This window comes from Stigmatopora argus, chromosome 9, assembly GCF_051989625.1.
Source record: "Stigmatopora argus isolate UIUO_Sarg chromosome 9, RoL_Sarg_1.0, whole genome shotgun sequence".
Lineage (NCBI taxonomy): Eukaryota > Metazoa > Chordata > Actinopteri > Syngnathiformes > Syngnathidae > Stigmatopora > Stigmatopora argus.
This window is the reverse complement of record NC_135395.1, coordinates 2,043,756-2,066,098: the sequence shown is the minus strand read 5'-3', so window position 1 is coordinate 2,066,098 and position 22,343 is coordinate 2,043,756. Positions and strand designations below refer to the sequence as shown.

At 37.6% G+C, this 22,343-nt stretch overlaps 1 protein-coding gene across 5 annotated transcripts in view; it reads right to left on the bottom strand.

Annotated features, from left to right (window-relative positions):
• Positions 1-1,167: 1,167 nt before the first annotated feature.
• LOC144082086 (glutamate receptor 1-like) overlaps positions 1,168-22,343 on the bottom strand; it is a 48,912-nt gene continuing 27,736 nt past the window's right edge. For 2 of the 5 annotated variants that reach the window (XM_077608921.1, XM_077608920.1), the window contains 7 exons: positions 20,708-20,914; positions 19,969-20,414; positions 12,472-12,670; positions 12,054-12,301; positions 9,408-9,522; positions 6,508-6,642; positions 1,168-4,235 (listed from right to left, as the gene is read on the bottom strand). In XM_077608921.1, the coding sequence (XP_077465047.1) occupies positions 4,068-4,235; positions 6,508-6,642; positions 9,408-9,522; positions 12,054-12,301; positions 12,472-12,670; positions 19,969-20,414; positions 20,708-20,914 (1,518 nt within the window). In that variant the 3' untranslated portion in view covers positions 1,168-4,067. Of the gene's footprint in view, positions 4,236-6,352; positions 6,643-8,749; positions 8,865-9,407; positions 9,523-12,053; positions 12,302-12,471; positions 12,671-19,968; positions 20,415-20,707; positions 20,915-22,343 lie in introns of all 5 variants that reach the window. The other 3 variants (XM_077608922.1, XM_077608924.1, XM_077608923.1) reach the window with 3 other exon arrangements.

Genomic DNA, 22,343 nt, shown 5'->3' with positions numbered 1-22,343 from the left:
ACATTCGGAATATGCAGTGTGGATGCCCATGCCCATATATATTTGATTTTTGTGCCTAATAAAATAATGCATAGAATAAACAGTGGGGTTTTAGTGTTTCTATTGCAATGTCATTGAATTTTAGGTGACTGATAACGAGGATGCTCATGTTTTATATTCTGACTTTGATAAATGAGTTATGGTAAATGTGTCTTTGCTTAAATGAAATTATTTATTTATTTATTGAAACTTGCCCCACTTGGCATATTTTATTTGTGTGCCTGCTAAATATGCATTATATGCTTTCAGGAATAGACAAAGCAGTGGTGCTTTAATTCTTCTATTATAATGTCAGTGGATTTTAGGGGACTGATAACTTATGCAAATGAAAAAGGCAGTTTAGGCTGATTGGACACTCTAAATTGCCCCGAGGTATTAGTGTGAGCGTGAATGGTTGTTTGTCTCCTTGTGCCCTGTGATTGGCTGGCCACCAATTCAGGGTGTCCCCCGCCTCTGGCCCGAAGTCAGCAGGGATAGGCTCCAGCACCCCCCGCGACCCTAGTGAGGATGAAGCGGTCCAGAAAATGGGATGAAATGAGGAGAATACTGTACATAGGTAACTTACTGTAAAAAATGAATTTCCCAAAGTCGAGGGTGTATCCCTTTCTACCGTTTTTGGCAAGTCCACCAGTCTGCCTGCAATGTGGCGGGAAGGTCTCTAACTTTGATCACTGTTGAAAGTGGCCCTGCTCTATAATCCCCTCATCTATCATTCTGTCTGAGGTGATGTGGGCTGCCATACATCTCTCCTCCACTCCCTCTTCCTTCTTCGTTCTGTCTCCAGCCCGTGTTTACAACCCCATCCATCTTCCCCTCATGGCATTACATGTCAACAACCACCAAGTTGGACAGATGGGAAACAGAAGAGAGGCAAATCAACTTCTTTATTGAAGAATAAAAAAAGTATTCACTGTTTTTCTGCATGCAATTGATAGAAGATCTGTATGAAAGCTAACTGAAATTAAGTGTATGCTATATTTATTCATTTCAATTACTGTGATGGGGACAATTATACTAATCTATGATTTCCCTGCCTTATTTCTTTCTTCTCTCTCTGGCTAAATTCTAACATTCTATTGCTTGAAGCAGAGCGATTCAAAAGGCTCAATGAAATAACACACCTCAATGAACAAATATACATAGTTTATTCCTTTATTTTGTTACAAAAGCACAATGACTTCCTTCCAGAACACTTTGGCTAGAAAAAAATATTTCTCAATTGCCCCGCCCCCTTATTAAAACATACTAACTACTGTTTGAGTTTTATATTTTAAGACACCATTCTATAGTAAAAAAAATCATAAGAATGAACTCTAAGCATAATATACTGTCAAAAATGAAAGCAACATGGATTAAAATCAAATGTCGTTAAATTACTGGCACTTTAAAAATACAAAAAGAAAATGATTTGTGAACATTGATATTAAAATGCAAATTCAACCAAAACTTGATTCAAACATTAGTTTTGACAGATTTTCCACATCCGTAAGTTTTTTTTCCATTTTTATTTTTTCCACAATTAAAAATGTAAAACACTGGCAAACCAACTCTCCTTTATAATACAAACATCGAGTGTTTTTTTAAATTATATATTTTTTATATAGAAATCTGTTATCGCATATAAAATCTCTCTGAATGTTAAGCTTCCGGTGCTCTGTCCTAGTTAATACAACAGCACAACAAGATGGAAGTAAAGTTTGCACGCCTTTCTGGTACACAGAGGCATTAGTGTAAAACAGGCATTTGAGAGAGGGAATTGTTTTATGTACATAATATGTGCTGATATGTATGGTTTTGGTAAACTGCCTATTATCTTGAACAGAGAGTAATTTGAGATGTTAAGAATTAAATTTGGTACCATAGTTTCTAAAGCAGAAAAAAAAGGAACAAATCAATAGACAGAGGAAGAAGCAATGGTATGAAACTAGCACAGCAAACTTTCAATAATAAGCATGGCCACAACCTTCCAGTCACCTTCAGGTAACAATCACAGCTTGAGGTATGAACAATTTGCAATGCAGGGGTATTTCATAGTGAGTGATGAATGACTGTAATTTCATGTTTTCATGTACCCGCCTTTCCTTTCATCTACTTTGTCAGACATTCCACTGAGGTAACAATTCCAGTGGAGAGAGGACATGCGAAGGGAAGTGGAAAATAATCAAATTTTCAATCTGCCAGAAAATAAAATGAAAAGAATAATGCCTGCTATACAGCATACAGTATACGACGTGTCACCTAGAAACAATTTCAACTTCTCTACAGACAAACTGATTGAAGTATTTATGTAAAATATGTTGGGTCATGACATTATCAATACAGTACATTTACAATACTTAAGTGGTCATTGTAAAACATGTGACTGCAATTGAAACCTTGACAACTTTAAATTTTGTACCCCCCACAAGTGAGCCATTTTGTTCTTTTGTGGTCTATTTAATACAATAACACTATATGTAATTTTAAATACAGTCTATTTTATTGTGTCATCATTGTGTATGTTTTGAATGGGTCTATTTATTATTAAACAATTCAAACAACAACAAATACACTACTCAGAAAATAAAGGGGACACCTAAACAATCTTTAAATGTTAAGATACACTTAAACATGTGAGATTTTTGTTTAGTTTTTACTTTATTTCTTTGAGAAGTATATTACAAGTAGCATAGTCTTCAGAAAAAAACCATAACTTACTAACAATAGTTATAGAAAATAGGATAACAATTTTCTTTGACTGCATAATAATCAAATGTGTTAAAAATGAAGGAAACTGCAATATTTACAAAAAAACTTTTGTAATTTATGACCTTGAGTTTACTTATCATTAACTCTATATTGTATCATTTTTGATACATAACTTTTTGCGTAATGTGATATTTTTTCCCTAACAAAAATAATTTATCATACAAATATGATACACATTGATGACAAATGATATTTGAAACTTTTTCTTGTGCAAGCCCATTAAAGGCTTGGAGTCGAAAGAATTATAATTAGATGCTCTGGTTTGGGTTGTAAATGGTTAAATTGTGTGAAGAGGTGGGTTTTTTTTAGAATATTGGCTAGTGTTATTTTTCAAAAAATTGCCCAAATAAGTGAAAATATTTTTTTTTTAAAACCCATCAAATGCATCAAAACCATGAATAACTATTAATTTCAGGAACATTTTTGCCAGTAGATTTCTTTCCTTTTCAACATGTGCTGCTAAGAAATTATATACTATATTGTGCCAGATTGCCTTCTCAAAAGGGCAGTTCCCCAAAGCACATTAAAAACTTTGTGTGTACAAAAAATGGTGCTGTGGCACAAAGACAAGGCATGACGTGTGATATGAGGTGTAGCAGCAACGCATGTTTTCTTTCTTTTCTTTTTTTCTCTGCTTGGCCTCAGCCATTAATCGCAAGTGAAACAATTAAACTTTATTATGTTACACCAGTGCAAACCATATACTAAAAACTGTCTATGCTACACTGGTCACAGTGGTCCTCCCAATATTTATTTTAAATGAAAGTGTGAAAGAGTGGAGGCATATACTTAAAATAATAATTGTAGTGATTTATCCTTATCTCTACCTCAGTGCAAAGTCAACCTTAGCCACTAATAAGCATCATGTAGGTAGTAGGGCCAGAAGTGGAGGTGAAAATATTGCACATACAGACTATAGTCAACAACTCCATTGCAATTGCACAAGGCAGGTGGCACACTTAAGACTTTTTTTTGCATCACAGAAAATAACACAGTTAAAAAGAAATAGCAAAAACACACCCAGATTCTTTATTGCAGCACACTTCTTGTTTTCCCAAATATGCACATATGAAAAAAGTCACGAGTCTGTAGTTTGTAGGGAGCATTTAAAGAGTACATTTTGGCAGTAAGTTAAATCTTGTTCCAGTCGGGCACAGCAAAAAAAAAGATGGGTCAAACCACACAGCCATGTTTTTTTGTTTATTTTTTTTGGAGGTCATCTGAGTCTTGTGCTCTTACTGTTCCACCCTGCCCTCATTCTTGCTCCCACTGTGATATGATCACATTCCTGAGGGACCCAGTCCCATGCTGGCAGTGTGGCTCATGCATGGTAGAGTTTGGATGGTCTTGGGGAAATCATGGGTGAGGAGTCGGCCATTCTCTCCTCCGCTCTCATTACCGCTCATCCTGGTTAGGGTGGCGCAGCGCATGGCATCATTGATGGATTGCTGTTGGACAATAACATATTAAAATCAGTCTTTTCATTTTTAACCATTGCACGTTTGGACTAAAAAGTGACAAAAATGATCCAATCTATTTTAAATATAAATGTATAAATTCAGTATATATTTGTCTCTCTGAATGTGGTGCTGGCATTGTCAAAGAAACAATTGAAATTAGAAGAGTGGCCTCTATAATTATTAGATGTCAAAGGTTTTACACCTTCAGAAGTAACAAAGAATGGTCCATGAGGGAAGTAAATGTCTGTTTTTTCATACAAATTAAAATACTTTACAGCTATTTCTTTTTGTTTTCTTTTGTTGAGGTATTATATATAGATTCACACTGTCTGCTATTCATTCACATTGGGCAAGTATCAATTGTGTGTGACCTTGATGAGATTTTTTTTGATTGCTTTTAAACATGGCGGCTGTCTATCGGTTTGGTTTTTGGGGCGTTAAAACCTCTGATGTTGGCTGGGAATCAAAGTCCAGTTGGAACAGAGCAGAAACAATTGTGGAAGCAAGCTGTGGCTCAATTTCTCGCTGTAATTGCACTTGTGGGCGACGTCATACAGAAAGAGTAAGATAGTAAAACAAGATGCCGTCAGTTGCTGCTGACAATTCAAAAACTGATTCATTTTAGACAAAGCACACATGATTTGGAGCAACCTCTGAGTGTGGCGCTGCAACTAACGAATCACGTCAATTGGAACAGCCTTGTGCCTTTCAGGCCAAACAGCAAAAAGGCAGCGCGACTCCTTGTCAATTTCATCAGCGTACAAATCAGGTGACTGTTTGTGTACTGATTAAAATCGGTTGAATAGAATAAAACAACCCATGAAGAACATCCCCTATAATGTTGGCCCTGCTGTGTCGTTGCTGCTGTTTAAAAGTGTCAGAGTACCGGCCAGCCCAGAGAAGTGATTCATGTTGAAAGACGAATCGAGTTGTTGTTTGTTCCTTGAATTAAATGTCTAATATTGTAAGCTGCATAATAGAGAACTTCAAATCCATATCTCTGAAAATGCAATCATTAGAAATAGAAGCTTCTACGCTAAAGCAGTGATGGAATACAGACCTGCCTTATGGTATAGTACATATATAAAGGATGTTCACCACAATGGGCCCTGCTTTGCAAAACATTTAGCAAAAAAGAGAAGGAGCAGGGGAAAGATTTATTCAGAGTGACAGAGGTAGATAGATGCATCACTGTAATTTGAATTGCCTTTATACCTGCCCTCTAATATGAGCTTTGGTCAATGTGTGTGTGTGTGTCCTATTTACCATTTCATTTTCTTTGTTCAGTGTCTACGCAATGAATGGTGCATTTTTGTGGCTAATTCTGCCATAAGGAAAACATAACATTAAGATGCAAAGCCTGATAAAGGTGAAGTTCTAGTATATTTTGTCAAATTAAAAAGCAAAAAACCTTGATAGACATTTGCATTTCTGAGTTTAAAATTCGCTTATGAAGCTCTAACGTATCACTTCAAATAAAAAACCCTAGATCAAATTTCATTCATAGAGACAGAGAGAGGTCATTTTTATTCTGTTGGCAATCAAAATCTGTATTGTTCTGCCTGTGGATTTGGCATCTGCACTCTGATTGCCAGGTATCTATCTTTTAGGCAAAAATATTGGATACAACTCTTGAATTAATTTAGAAAAAGCTTGCAGGATTACGGGTTTACTCAAGGAGTATTTTCTAACAAGACTTTCTGATTGTGAGATGTTTGATTCAGTAATGAATGGCTACACATTTATCCTTATACAATAAACCTTGTTCAGGATTTTACTGTGTTTAGGCAGTTTGATACAAAACTAAAAAATTACCCAAGATATAAATAATGCTGTCTTTGAAAGTACTTTAGGTTTTGTGGTGAAACCTGAGCAGGTATAAGGACAATTTCAAATCAAGTAATTCAGCACATCTGCAGGCCTTCTTTAACACGAAAACTTAGCGAGGTAGCAAGAGAAGGAGAGAAAGGTACAGGAGAGCGTTTGCATTGCGGTGGAAGCCGTGAAAGGCCCTACTGTAGCGACGGTTAGATGGGCAGGGGATGAGTAGGCGGATGTCATCATCATCATCATCATCATTATTATTATGGTTTAGCATTTCCTACCCCGTGGCTGTGCTCTGCTCTTATATCTTAACAGTGTTGTTGGCGTACAGGCCGTAGCTCTGCAGCTCTGTGTAGGGGGCGCTAGCACCACTGTCTAAGGCTGAGCAGTGAAAGGCCTGAGCAGCTGAGGCAGCAGCGGCTCGTGCAGTTGAGACCTTCATTCGCCGTGACTCGGTCCTGGATTTGTAGCAGAACTCCACCAGTGCCACAAGCATGGCCAGCCCCAGGCCGCCGATCAGGATGTAGAAGACTCCGGCGACGTTGCTCAGGCTCAGAGCGCTTGTCTTGTCCTGGAAGAAGTGACAGGTAGGGGGTACCAATCGGTGAATGGAGATTTTGCAGCGTAGCAAAGACTATGTTTATGTTTACACATTAATTGACAGAAGACGTTGCCATTCATACATAACGAGGTACGCAGAAAAGTGTAAAAACACCTTTTCTACATGACACATAGCCATGTACAAAATTGTATGTTTCTATAAACTCACTGGCCACAATATTAGGGGCAATACATCAATTCATTCAATACCAGCCATTATTTGAAAAGGATAACCCCTTTTATTGCAGCTAATTTAGATTATTTTAACTGATCTCCAAGGTCCAAAGAATATCGTATTACGTGTGAATCGAAAAAATAAATGGTGCTTGTGATCTTCTGTTGGATATTTCTTGTCATTAACCTTGTATACAAGCTTGAAATTCTCAGTACAGCTGCGTTAGACACGTCAGAAAAAATGTCAATCGTTATAATGTGTGTATTCATTAAGTCTTTTATCACGAAAAATGAAACAAGAAAAATCAAGACTTAATAAATGGCTGATTGATGTTACCTTTATGTTACAGTTTACCTAATATTTTGACCAGTGTTAGTATACTTATACATTCATCCAGGGATAAACGATAAACTTAGATGATCTTAAAATCCAAACATTTAAATAGAATTCACACACGCAGCCATGCACACACAGATCGACAAACACACAAATAAACAAACACTAGAATACTTCCAAGAACAAGGCCTGTCTCACGAAACAAAGTCAAAGAATTTTACTGGATAACTTATTGAGTCATCTCAATGCAGCGGCGTGTTATTTCCATTGCTCTGGGTATTTCCATTACATACCCAATCAATGACAGTAAATGCTATCAGAACCCAAGGGCTATCTATCAGTACAAGATGCATGTAATAGTGCAACTTGTTGTAACAATACTTTATTCTGGATATTGAAGGCAGGATTTGCCCTTTATAACTGCATTAGCCATAGTGATTGTCTTACATTGGTATGCTGTTAATCATTTTTCTGAGATCTGTATTCATACATATTTAACTAAAGTAGAGATGTTGAACTAGTGTCATGACAGAGGCCACACATTTAAAGCTTTATGTAGAGTAATATGTAATATGTATCTTTTAAATTACTCATATTCCTTATCTACATTCTATGTGTGGGAATCTTAAAGTGAATCCCCACCAAAATGCGTATAGTAGACGGGCACGCAAAGCAAATATTTATCATTACCTAAATGTATACAAATATTGGTATACATATAGTGGGAGCTATGTTTATAACAATTGCTTTTTATGTAAATCAAATAAATGCAAAAGTAGAAAAAAGCAGAACAGCTTTATACTTATAATTGTCCATCAACACATAATTCTAGTCTCAAACATCCCACGTAGATTAGCATTTTTGTTGAACTATATTTATGTTTTATGATTAAATACCATTGGGATGGGAAGCATTCTATAAGGTAGTTAAGATTCATATTGGAAGGTTGGTCATCAAATCTGTTGTGAAGGCATGACAGGCTGCAAGGTATCCATTTAAACTGTAGCAGTATGATGATTTAAAAGTCTAATTCCTCCTGTCAAGCAAAATTCATCCTCATCAAATCATCTTCATGGGCCTTTACAAGCCTGTAAAGGTGTAACCCTGAAGCCCAATACTCATAAGCATCTTAAAAATAAATGTTCTGGGTATGTATCAAGAATAATGTTTTATTTCTCAACAGTATGCTGATTTCCAGGATGTTTTCTTGAAATAAATAAGAGAAAAATGTGTATAAACAAATAAATAAGTACAGTATTTTATTGAATTTGCTGAATGCAATCTCTCTCACTCTGTCACTCTCTTCTTCCTTTTTTTTTTTTAAATAGGAGCCTCATCTAAATTATAGCATTAGTGTTTGGATGGAAACCAAAGTGCAGAGAAAGCACAAGGTTAAGCTTACAGACAACAGTTTATGTACGATTTTGTTCCAAAGTCTACAAGGTTAATTGTGTAAAGTTTTGGCTTTTGCCCTCTGCTGTAAATTACATACAGGACTTTGGCTATTATCAGGGCAGGGTTGTGCTGAGAGGTGCTGTGAGGTGACAGAATCAGGATTGAGACTAACCTTTCTTCCAGAGTCCTTGTTGCCACATTCCCCTTTATCGTACCACCATTTGTTTTTCAGTTTGTCTAAGACGGCTTGCTCATTGAGTTTCAACACCGCTAGGTTTACTGGGATTCTTCCAACCACAAAGAAATAACATAAATAACATATTATACCATGTTATTTTATGTTATTGGATCATAAACATAGCAAATTACATTCACACATTAAAACTTGAGCTGGGCTTTGGTAAATAAAAGGAGAAAATATTACATCAGACGTGCACACCCACACACTCACAAATAATTACAGATGGCATAAGCATCATTAGGAACTTTAGAATCAAAGTGATATGCGTTAATACTCCATCTAACTTGTTGTACTTGCTCCCTAAGGCAGTAGATGTGTATTACTATATCACTTGGGGGAACCGGCACACTGCATACCCTGTATAATAATGCTTTAGATGTCTTTTCATTAAATACAAAAACAGCAAGTACCTGAATGCAAATGTTAGATTAAATTACAAAATGCATCCCCGTGTCTTTTTCCCTTTTTTATCTTTTATTGTTTACTGGCATTGCAGTGGGCCTGCCGGTTACCCCCTTCCTCCAAACACCCACCACACACCCAGTAGTGGTGGTAGGTTACCCGCAGGGTTTATCAAACTGGCTCTGACCTTGGAGTCCCCGCCCCCGCTGCCGCACTCTCCCTTGTCGTACCACCACTTGTTTTTCAATTTGTCCAAGAGGCCCTGCTCGTTCAGTTTTAACACTGCCAGGTTTACAGGGTTTCTTGAATATAGTAGAAAACGATATCCATTAGATATGGGACTGATATAATGAGGTAAGTATCATGGTGGTGGTGATTATGACAACACTGAGTTGAATTGAAACTCCTGCATTTACCCACTGATATAAAGCAGGAGCCTTCTTTGATATGTGTTAGTTGTACATCAGCAATGGGCTGAAATACAGCAATCAAGTCAGATTTTACCAAGCAGCGGCCTCAGAGGGAGACACAGCACACTATCGATGGAGATGGTTTGGATGCGGAAGTCTAACAACAGACGGCAATTTCCTTTCAGCAGCGACGGCATGCAGATCGCTATGGTAACTGACTTATCAATATTCAACCCAAGACATCGTCTTTGTAAATTAAAACTCAGGTAGAATCATTCATCAGCAAAGTCATATGTATTTGGAATCCTTTGTTCTATCTTTAGTTTCTATCTCTACAAACAAAACACTGAAAGAAAACCATGGTCTGAACCTCCATCGTCATCCTCATCCAAATCATCTCCAAAGAGGCTGTAGCTCTCTCTGATGAGTAAGTGTATTTCCTATAGCTGATGGCTGCAGACAAAGACTCCCAATCAAAGAAAGGAAGAATCCGCAATCAGAATTTGAATAGGACATGAATGTTTCTCTGATATTCCATAATTTGGGTGTCAAATGAGCTTTCCATGCGGTTTCTCTTTTATTTTTTTAAACATTCTTCCCTTCTAACAAGATCTAACTAGACTTTGTTTGCAACCAAAGTACACAACAGCTTTAGGGAACACAGGTACATTATCATCTGAGCTGGTAAAACCTTTGAATTCTTTCTCTGTCTGGGTCTCAGACAAAAAGAAAGAAGTCAAAGTGCATGGGTATGAATGTCTGGAAGTTAGTTAGTTCGGTCACTTGGTTCAAAACCAGCTGGTGCCGAAACAGGGAGGTGAGATGGGCTTAACAGGCAGGCATGCGGGTGGCAGGAGATTGTATACGGGAAAAACGGGTAAAGGGACATCTAAAGACAAAAATAAATAAAATGATGTCTTTTGAAGAAAAAAAAAGCAGTCAGCTCCTTCTGAAAAAAAAAGAGTTATGTCAGCAGGGCATCGATGCAATAATACATGCTGTACCTTTTCAACAGAGGTGGACATTTGACTTTTTTTTCTGCAATGAATAAACTCAAAAATTAAAAAAATTCAAGATGGCATGAATCAACAACATTCAAAATGAACTCATTTCTATGTCCATCCCTACTTCTCAAAGTAAAGCATATATCTCAATGTTTCCATTTCATCTGAAAGAAGTTATTTGTGCCATTGTTCAGATGAACAGGATACATGCACCACAATATTAAAAAACATTCATTGTCCATTGTTTGGAAAACATCAACCCCCCTATTTTTAAAATAAATAATAAACTCAAATAATGCCCATTGTTTATGTGTCATTTAAGTGTGGCATCAAAAATATGTAAATGGCACCTTGAAAGCAAAATTATTCAATACCACATAGAGGAAGAGCTTTGGGTGGTCCTCAGCAGATCTTTACTTGACAATGACATCCTAAATCTGTTGACTTGATGACATTGAGCAAAATTTTAAAACTCGGGTGCACTATTGAATTGAATTTTAGTCTCATTTAAAAGACGCTGTGATTGAACAACTGGAAGCATTTCTGGCAAGTTATCTGACCTTTGGCTATGAATCAAGGTGGAAGCCCAAATGAATCCAAGGCAATTCTGAATAAAATCACACCATATGACTCCTTTTATTAAAATGAATGAGCCTTATTAGTTGTGGATTAAAATCTTCAGATACCGCCGGCTTCAGCTCTCCCTCTTTGCAGCAGCAGAAGCATGAATGGTTGTTGATGTAATGCAAAATGGCAGCTGCTGCACTTGGACATTGGCGGCAGAAAAGCATTCAGTATACATTATCATTAGTTACATCAATTACGGCACCTTAATAGGGCACATATTCAATTTGGTTAACTCAACACTCGCAAGTGTGAGCCCTGACTGAAGTGAGCAGGTGGCTGTGTGGGATTTGATCCCATTGACTGCCCCCCTGCTTTGAGGGCCTCTTAGATTGAGATTGACACATTGATTGTATGAGAGGATCTGTTTCCATCCGTACATTGAGTATGGTTCCATTTTATGCCATATACTAAATGAAAGTGTTTACAAGAAGAGCAGGATTAAGTCTCAAAGCCACCAGCCACTAAAACTGCTCATACAAAAGTAATGTGTAATCAAGCAGATCCTTCCAAGTTAGGTGCGCTATTTCATGAAATCACAACAAACTGTTTTAAAGAAGTGATGTATCATATCTAAACAAAAAATGTGATTATACAGCTATGGAAAATAATAACATTCTATGCAAACTTTCAGACTGAGCACATGCAAAATGGTGATGTAATAATGCAAAATAAAAATGGAATTAACACTAACAATTATGGAAAACTGAAAATGATTTAGTTCATGCATACATAAACATTCATGAAAGCATCTCTTAGCTTGTATCCAGCTTTGCTGTAATGACTGGGTTTTACCTGAGAGGAGATCCCTTGGGAGTGGCAATGCCATAACCTTTAGAGTCCAGATTGCCTCCTACTTTCATAGTGTCACAGGGTTTCCTCTGCTCTATGTACTCATTCATGGTTGATTCCAGCAGGTAGGCATATTTGCCCTTAGATTTACGAACTCTTATGACGCCCTCGTCTGTGGTCTTGACGAACACAGATGGATCGGCAGCCTTCATGTAGGACCACATCTTCTCAAACACAGCGATTTTAGATCTCTGAGGAAATAATTTTTTTTTAAATTGTTGTCAATCAAATAAATTGCTCTTAAATGAAGTAAATATGTCATGTTGGTAACAATTAATGTATAATGTGTTTCTGTATTTCTATCACAATTTTGGGTGGTATGTTTATATATATATTGTAGTGTATGTTTTAATGTTCTCACCCTGAAAAACTCTTTTGTTGAGCCAGCATCCAGTGTTCCATACGCAATCTCTGTTTGCTTGGCCAAATCTTCAGCACTCTCGATAGGAGACACCATCCTCTCCACTGTCAGGAAAGCAGCCAAATTGGCAGTATAGGATGATATAATGATGAGGGTGAAGAACCACCAGACACCTCCAACAATGCGACCAGACAGGGAGCTATAACCAGAGGAAGGCACAATAAGTTAAAAGTCTAAATTAAATGAGATGGAAGTGTTTATATTGTTGTCATGAATATTTCACAAATGGTTCAACTAAGCCGTCATTTATGACATATGGCCTATAATGATGTACATACAGCAAGATAACAAATCCAACACAGCGCACTGAGCTTCCTCTATTGCCTACAATGAGCTCAATTATTCTTTTTGTGTGTGTTTTGGACACATTTGGATTTGAAATGAAAATGTAAATGTGACAATAAAAGACCAATAATTCACAAATCACAACATTTTTAGTGTGGTGGCCGACTGGTTAGCTCCTCTGCCTCAAAGTTCTGAGCTCAAGGGTTCGATTCCAGGTTAGGATCTTCCTGTGTGGGGTTTGCATGTTCCCTTCAGTCTTTCATGGGTTTTCTCCGGGTACTCCAGTTTCCTCCCACATCCCCAAAACATGCAGGGTAGGATGGTTCAACACTCTAAACAGCCCCTAGTTATAGGTGTGAGCGTGAATGGTTGTCTGTCTCCTTGTACCAGGCGATTGGTTAACCACCAATTCAGGATGTCTCTGCCTGGTGCCTGTAGTTGGATGTCAATTTCAATGAGTCAACAGTAAGGAAGATAGTGGTCAAAACTAGTAGATAGAGAAAATAGACTATAAAAAAAATGAGTAATTACTTTGTTGTAAAATCAAATGAACTTTTACATGATATTCTACAAAAATCACGAGTGAAATCCTTGCATTTCCTTAGGAATTTATCTTAAACAGTAACACTTGAAATTGTGTCACATTCCACTTAAGTCTAAGTCAATCACCACAGCACAGACCATCATAGCTGGTGAAACAAAAATGACACAAATCTGAAACACAAGGCCGCTTTCATGATTGTACCTTTGTGGCAGGGTAAATTGAGTGTGAACACGAAGGCGAGATTAAGTAGTAAAAGTGTGAGAGGCTAAAATGTAACCATTTTAGAGGCTTTTTAGATGATGGCAAGATGAGAGAGTTGCTGGTGGAGATATGAATTGTATGCCGGGGCTTTGAAAATTGCAGTGTGGAGAATACAGAACTATCTGCACACTGAGTATAAGATTGCGTGCAGGATGTCTCCCTCTCTAGACCTTTGCAAAAAAATATAAAAATCCCAATTTTTCTTTGTAATGTAGTATTTAAAACCCTCTCCACCTCTTTTTTCCCAATTTACATCTAAGTGTAGATTCAAATTACATTTAACTTCACAACCTCACTTAATTAGACATAAAAATTACTGTTTGAGATCTCTGTATGCTTCTTTCTATATTTTGCATATATAGTGTTTTAAATCAGCAGAATCTGAAAATCAGCTTTAAAAAAAGACAAATAATGAATATATTAATAAAAGAACACCTCTATGAGTCAAAATTGGGTGTTCAGTGTAAAGTCAACAACTATTTTTTGTTGTTGTTGTTAGGTGACTATTAAAAACCAATGACTCAAAATGAATGCATTGTATAAAAATAAAAATCTCTGACAAAAAAGCTGTTGTCAAGTGTAATGGCTAACGATTTGTTAATTTTTCAATAGTCTCTTTAATGTTTAATGTCCAACTAGGACACTTCAAGCATCATGAGACAAGTAGAGGAGCACAATTATTAGTTTTCATACCAAAAACTCCCTCCCACAATAAAGACAAAAAGGAAGGCTGAAGAATTGTTCAGATTCTTCTGATTAAGGCAAAGAAAGTGATCAACACTTTTTGAGATATGTGAATAGATGAAGAGCGTGACAAAACAAGTTGGGGAAGAGAGACCCAATGAGTGGGTGGCTCACTTGAGCAACAGGAAGACTGAGGGAGAAATGAGAGAGATTAAAAGTAAACTCCTGCTGCTGCTGAGCTCTAGAGATGCCAGTAAACAGCTGTCTAATCCTTCTTCTTCAATTGCCCTCTTTCTATCTTGTTCTTTCTTGTGCTCTTCCCTCCATCCACCCACAATTTCCGCTCTGCCCGTCCCTCCATGTCTGCTCGTGTGCTGGGGGCTGACAGGGCTTTGTTGTGGTCCACACCTTGGCACAGACACAGAGGCATTCAAGTGTGCACACACTCTCTCCCAGTTGGAGTGGGCTTGTAAGTAAGTTTTGTCACTGCCAGAGAACAACCAGGTCACCATTTCAATCGCACTTTAGTGTGTGTGAGTGTGTGTGTGTAATGGAGTGTGTATGACAGCAGTCCTCTGCACTTAAAGAAAAGAGCACCTGGCAGGCCCAGACCTGTTTGTTCCTTTTTGTTGAGTCCCCAAACCCATTCTGCGGAGCCTCTCTTGCTCTCATCAAACATTCGTGCAGCAGCATCCTACCTAAGAGCCTTGATAAATCTAAGCTGTCTCATGATTACACGGGAAAGTATCCAGCTAGGACTGCAATTTCCTAGTCTTGTACAACTAAGATTAATCAATTATTCATTCAATCTCCCTCTTTTTTTTCTTTCATTTAATGAAAATAAGAAATTGTAATGGGGAAGCAGCTTGAATGCTGTTTACATGAACAAATTTGTACACGATAAAGGCTGGAGAGATTAATTGATAAATCACTTGGAAGGCATTCGATATATTGAAATGAAATTATTTGCTGCATAAATTGTCCAAACTACGCTTAGAGGTTTCAAATTTACTGAGTACATGAAATATTTTGAAACCCAAATGACAAACTGCTGTTTCACCATAGAAATGGACTTGATCTCCATGCATTAATTTCTTGGTCATTCAAATGTTAAGGATATTCCAACGAAGAACCATTACTTTTGAGTCCACACTAATCTGTAAACTCGAGCTGGTAAGAGAAATGATTTAATAAAAATCCACCCTCTCGACATTTAAAGGTCAATATTAGCATGTTGTTGCATAGAAAAACAGAAAATGAAAAATGTGGCCACTAGCAGGCACCAAAAATGGTGAATGCACTTTTTAAAAATGAAGTTCCTGAATGATAAAAGAGATTAGTTTAATATATTAAGAATCTTTAACTTTTCTGTTTGACTCATTTTGTCTAACTTTTCTTGTTTGGCTCATTTATATACTGTAGCCTTGGACTGACAAGCAGTGAGCGCACATACATGACAAAATATTACAGAACAACAACAATCAACCCTGTTAAGAGGCTCACTTTACATTAACTATTGTCAATAATCATGAAAAGACAGGTAAGTGAACCTTTCTATTTTCATAGACTTGGAGAAAAGCTTGCCCTCCTCTGAGAAGAACCTCTCTTTCCACAGTTGCCATGGTAGCACATTCGGCACTCCAAACAGTATTGTTGAGCTGAGAGAGTCTTTATGATCTAATTTTTTTGCTTCCTCTCCCCATGTCCAATAATGGGATGGAATTGCCGCCACGGAGGGATAACCCTCATTAGGTGTCTTGTTAATTCAGCGGCTAAGCAAGATTGACTGATAAGACATTAACATGCCATCAAAGCTGATGGCTGCAATCCTCACTGCTGCCCTAAACAAGGCTCTGACTGTAATTTAAATGCTTAAATGCAGATTAGACACGGTATACATCTCTGCCTGTCTACAAAGTGTGAAAATTCAATAGAAATTCCCTATGGCGTTTGAGCATCTTGTTTCTGTGATGCACAGGTTTGTGGTACTGAGCGTGCGTGCATGTATGATCAAAAGTTGAATGTGAGATTTTTTCTTCAATAAATAAAACACAAGCGATGCTATGAACGAAAATGAACTCGCTGTATGAATAAATCATTCCAACCCCCAATCGCTGTGACAGGAGCTAAAAAATGCCGCAATTATGCAACACAATGTAACACCATCTAACAGATTGGTTGCAGTTCAATAAGGCAAAAAGCAATTTTCCTTATGTTCAATACATTCTAAAGTATAGGAATCAGTCGTTCTAAAGTGTTTTTGCCCTCTTTTATACTGTCTATGAATTAAACAGACTTGAAAAAGCAGATATTAAATAGAAAAACTTTCTCCAGCTTTGTAGTAATTCAGTACTTGAATAAATAAATAGACTGATGAGGACAAATTATCATATGGCTTTCATTTTTTATATTTATTTATTTTTAATGTGCCATTCTGATGAGGTCCTTGGCTTCTGCAATTCTTTAGTTCTTCCCTGCTGTCAATAGTTTGTCCAAACACAACTATGTTACTGTGTTGATCTTACTAGTTAATGATGTATCATTTTTTTGTTTCTTTGTCCTCATTTGAATAATTATGGGGTTAGTAAAAAATGTAATATATATAGTAATGTTGAAAGTGAGGAACTTTTTTTTAACATTCAACCTGTTCGTTCTAGGTAGGTTAAAACAATAAATAAAAATTGCCCACTGATCACACACACCATCCTCACGTTACCATATTACATTTGATACATCCTTTACTGCCAGGAAAGAGTGTGAGTGACAGGGCTTATAAATTTTAAGTCTAATCTCATAATTGTGGAGAAATGTAGCCAATATAAGAGGAATAAAGCTTGATGGGGCAGTGTGTGCCTCCTTTGCAGACATGCACATTCATGCATGCATGCACGCGCACACACACACACTCAAATACTGGACTCTGAGCTGGGACCTGACTTCTTTTGGATACTGCTGGCACAAACGATTATTTGGACAGGCAACAAAACACCAGTATTTCCGCAATTACTCAACTAATCGGCTTACCTTAGTCTGGGTTTTATATTCTAGCTCTACATGTGGAATGGGCAACCCCTACTAAAAATAGGCGCTGAGAAAAGTTTGACTATTAAGATACTGTGTAGGAAGGAGAAGTTCTTGAATATCCTATTTTCATTCATTACAAAGATAACAATTTGTGTTTATCAAGGAGAGCAAAGATTGGGCAACATTTAATGTTAAAAGGCTAAGAGAAGAGGATTTGGACATTGTATGGTATGGTAAACAATGTTTCTAAACAATTATTGTTCAATCAAAAAGGTTGTTGACTCGTATGAGAATTGATTAGATAGTCGATAAATCCTAGTTAAATTCAAGCGATAGTCAGTTTTAAATTGTCAGAAGGGAACATCACGACCTAAAGAAAATGAAAAACAAGCAAAACTGGTGGAACAGACAAAGAATGAATGGTTGGAGGGAATGAAACAAAAATGGATCTGAAGATTAAGTGTAAAAGACAGATTGATGGCTACAGGATTTGTGGAAATTGTTCAACCATCTGCGGAGATAAACAGAAGGAGGGCCCACCAGAGTGGACTGCGGCCTATGGGAGGCCTGAGTGACAGTGCTGACATTTAGAAAGAGCAAAGTAGTCTTAGAATAAATAGCAGAAGCTGCAGTGTGTCCAATAAACAAACATGTACATACATAGACTGTACACATTCATGTACCACCTTAGTGTATGACTAGGTAACACTGAATGCCTACAAGCATGTGCAAATTCTCTCACACTTTGGACAGTATGTGAGGACACATATGCACACCTACATGCACAAATGAAGAAATAACAAACAGCTTCATAAATACATACAGTACATCATACTATATAATAGAGACAATAATTTATTCATTCACTAATTCATTCAGGGCAGCCTGACAGATGAGTGGTTAGTACGTCGGCCTCACAGTTCTGGGGTCCTGGGTTCGATCCCAGGTCGGTCCTCCTGTATGGAGTTTGCATGTTCTCCCCGGACTCACGATGGTATTCTCCGGGTACTCCGGTTTCCTCCCACATTCCAAAAACATGCATGCTAGGCTGGTTTAACACTCTAAATTGCCCCTAGGTATGAGTGAGCGTGAATGTCTGTCTGTCTCCTCGTGACCGGCGATTGACTGGCCACCAATTCAAGGTGTCCCCCCCCCCTTCGTGCCTGAAGTCAGCTGGGATAGGCTCCAGCACCCCCCGCGAACCTTGTGTGTATAAGTGGTAAGGACCGATCAGGGATTGAACTATTGAAAATTGTATATAGCCATAGTCCTTTAATTCACGCACTTGCTTGCTGAGTTGAGGAAAGGTTTTGAGAAATTATGATGGGAGACCATGTAAGTACAGAACAAACGAAAACAATATATAGCATGAAAGAAACCTAATTTTCTCTACGCTCTCCATTATGTGTGAATAAGAGCTAGACTAACTTAGTAACTGGGTCACCCAAATGTTTAAGTGGAGGGTGATTCCCTTCAGGCAAGACTGAGTGGGGTCAAACATTCACTGTGTTGATTTCCTCGCAAACACACCAGTTCCTCCCCTCTTTACATTGTACACGATTGCTAGATTTCAGTGTGGTTCAAAGGATGACATATTTGTTTCTGAACACTGTTCATCAAAGACACACTCACACTTTCCAAAAATAAATGTCTGAGGTCACATACATACTGTGTGCATGTAAAAAGAAATGACAGGGACTGAGAAAGGTTGGGAGACGAACTGTCCCTACATGACGCATGGCAACGAATTCTGATGCATTTACTTGCAGCTCTCAGACAAAAAGACACGTCAAGCATGAAGAACAGCAGCCTCTTGGCAATTGTGCAGGTACACCGATTCCCTGCTTCACCCTCCCAATAATATTTGAGTGCAGCAGAAGCCTAGTGAAGCACAAGATCAAAGTCAATAACAATGTTACACATCATTACAGTAGCTTTTTTTCTGTTTCCCAACGACACGTTTCAAAACAAATGATTCTATATATAACTAGAAGATTTTAGATTTGAAAAAAAATCTTACTTTTCCTGTCGCTATCCACATTTTAAATGATACATCCCGTCAGATTTAATAACATCACTTCATTTGTGTAAACAAGATTTGCATTTTTGGGAGGAAATGTATTATCAAATACTTCATTTTTTAAATTTAAAAGTCCCAAACAAATCACAGGCGTTAACTGAGTAGAATAATGTTCTGCTCACAGCAGAGATGTATTCCATTTTTAATTTATGAAGAATGTGCGTGCTTGTTTGTTTACTTGTATGTTTAAAGAGACATGATGGCCTTGACCTGTCTTGTATCTGTAAGGCCACATTTGCAAGAACAGTGATAGTACTAACTTGATCCTCTCTTTTTCTCCACCGAGTCTCTCTGGAAAGCTCAGAAAGTCGACCTCTGTGTCTCTAATTTCAGACACTTAATGAGATTTTTAATTTGTGACCTTTTTGAGAATAGTTTCTTGCCACTGCATATGAGAGCTCTAATGGGCCTAGACAGAAGATCCAATTCCCATTAGGCATCCTCATGTTCGCCGCTTTTCAAAAAGCATCAGTAAAGTGACATCCTCATTGATAAGTTAGATTGAATGACAGAAGTGGATCAAGCTAACACATGCATTAACCAAAACGAGAGGTCTTACCGTGGTGAGATATCACAGCCTTGCTGCATGAACGCCCCAAGTGAGAACCAAAGGGAGTTGAAAATACCAAACTCATTGGACTGTTCTGCATTTTGCTGGTTCATGTTTTGCTGAGTTGTGGTCTGGCCCGGCTGCAAACCATTGGAGGCCGCTGCCTGATTAGGGCTCTGAGGCTCGCCACCTTCCTCGTAGTCGTCAGCATGCCACTCGTATGGGCTGAAGCGACTAACAAGGAACAGCACGACGCTCACGCCAATGTATGCAAAAACTATGCACATCCAGATCTCGTAAGCCAGGGGGTCGAGGAAGGAGAATACTCCAGGTTTGGATTTGGTAGGTTTCTTGATCATGATGGAGATGCCCAGCGACATGAACGGCTTGGAAAAGTCGATGACCTCCTCTCTGACTAGGGTGATGGTCAAAGGTGCCACAGCCACATCTGCTTTCTGAAGGAGAGAAAATATGTAATGCACAACGTTTTTTGTACTTGGTGAATTATTACATGGTGGCTGAATTGAACCTCGTGACATTTGACAAATACATATCTTGGGCAACACTCATCGGACAGATGCAGAAGCATACAAAGAAAACAAGGTAAAGGTATCTGACAAAGAGTGGTTTGATATTGTGTCGTGGATGGTAGAAGAAAACCTCATATTTTACAGTATTTGTACAGATTGCTTTTTGTGGGACTTTTTTTATATAAACAGAAGACATCCGTACAAAGCAGTAGACTCACCCCATATACGAGTTCTCCAACCATGCCGTTCCACATTTTGCTCTCAGGGTCTCTTGCTCCATACTTGCCATCTGAAACAACCTTCAGTTTGTATTGATAGCCAACATGTTTGGCTATCTCTGCAGCCAGCTCGACAATGTAGCCCTCATATTTATCATTTCCAACAAGCTTTTCATGGTTTGTCTTAAGCATCACATATGGTGATTCCTGTAAAATACAGAGTATAAAAAGTAATTAAATATGACAGCGATGACAATGATAACAAGAAAAACATACTGATACAAAATTGCTTAAATATACGGCTATAGCCGAAGCTACTGTAAGCAGACTAGACCTCTGTAGAGCAGGTCAGTTTATCAAGAAAATTAAAAGAGGAAAAGCATTATGTATGGTTCATATTAAAGCTCACCGCAGTTTATGCAATACAGTAATCTATCTAAAATCATGTTGTTAAGAAAAGCATGTTCCTGACAAGAAAATGCATTCATCCTGCTTCCACGATAGAAGGTGGCATTAAATAAATGGGATTACATAATCTTTTGAAGGTTAAGTGTGTAATTTACATTTTTTTTTTAATGAGTAGTGACAGCAACAGCATATGGTCAATGAGAAAGCAGAGGAAGACATTACATACAACTGGACATGGAATGCAATATGAATGATTGAACATAGACTTTGAAAAAAAAATGATTTGTGTGTGCATGTACCCTGCCTGACCTTTGTTCTTGACAAATGACATAGCCGTATTTGTGCACCCTACATTGATTGGGTGCGATTAGGTACTACAGCTGTTTTTACACCTGGGGACCCACTTTGTCTTTCTTCTGAATGCCTTTCACATAGATTCCCAGGTATAAGAATTATTTATTAAGCCTAAAATGAATACCATTTTCACAGGTTATGAGGTGAACATATGCTGCTGTCATAAATCAAGAAGAAGGAAATTATTATTCTATGGTTTATTGTCAAGATTCTTCTGTTCTTTATGTTTGAAGTAATCCTTTTTACCCTACTGGTAATATATCTATACTTGAAGGCATGGTCTTGGGCATTCGGAATGACAGACACTAAACCTTTACAAATGCACCCATAAAAACATATGCAGTCAGAGTTTTAGTCAGAGACAGAGGCTTACAACGTTGGTCCCCCAAACAGCAAAATCTATGGGTGCCTTAAGCCATATATTATAGAACAAAATATATTACAAAGAAATAACTCAAAATAATTGAGAAGCACTGCATTAAAGCCAGTCTGCTTCCCACCTCCAGAACTTCTGCTCATACAACCAGTTTTTTACCGGCTTCAAGCAGTCACACGGAAATCAAGCACACAGTTACACCTGCATGTATTGAAATAGCACCTAGTCTTAAGTATTATTATTTTAATAATAATAATAATAATAATAATTAATAAAAACACTTTTCTTCAGGTTTTTAGGTCGAGAACCAATGTACAAATAAATGCTGCCTAACAACATTGCCTATTTGGAATTCAATTCTCATTCCAGTTAATTTCAGTGTATTCATACACCTACATCATTCTGGCAAATTTCTCTTAAGGTGAATTATTTGGAAATCCTTTAATCCATCAACTTTAACACCAGAGATCTGCTGCAATTATGCTGTGCACACCTGAG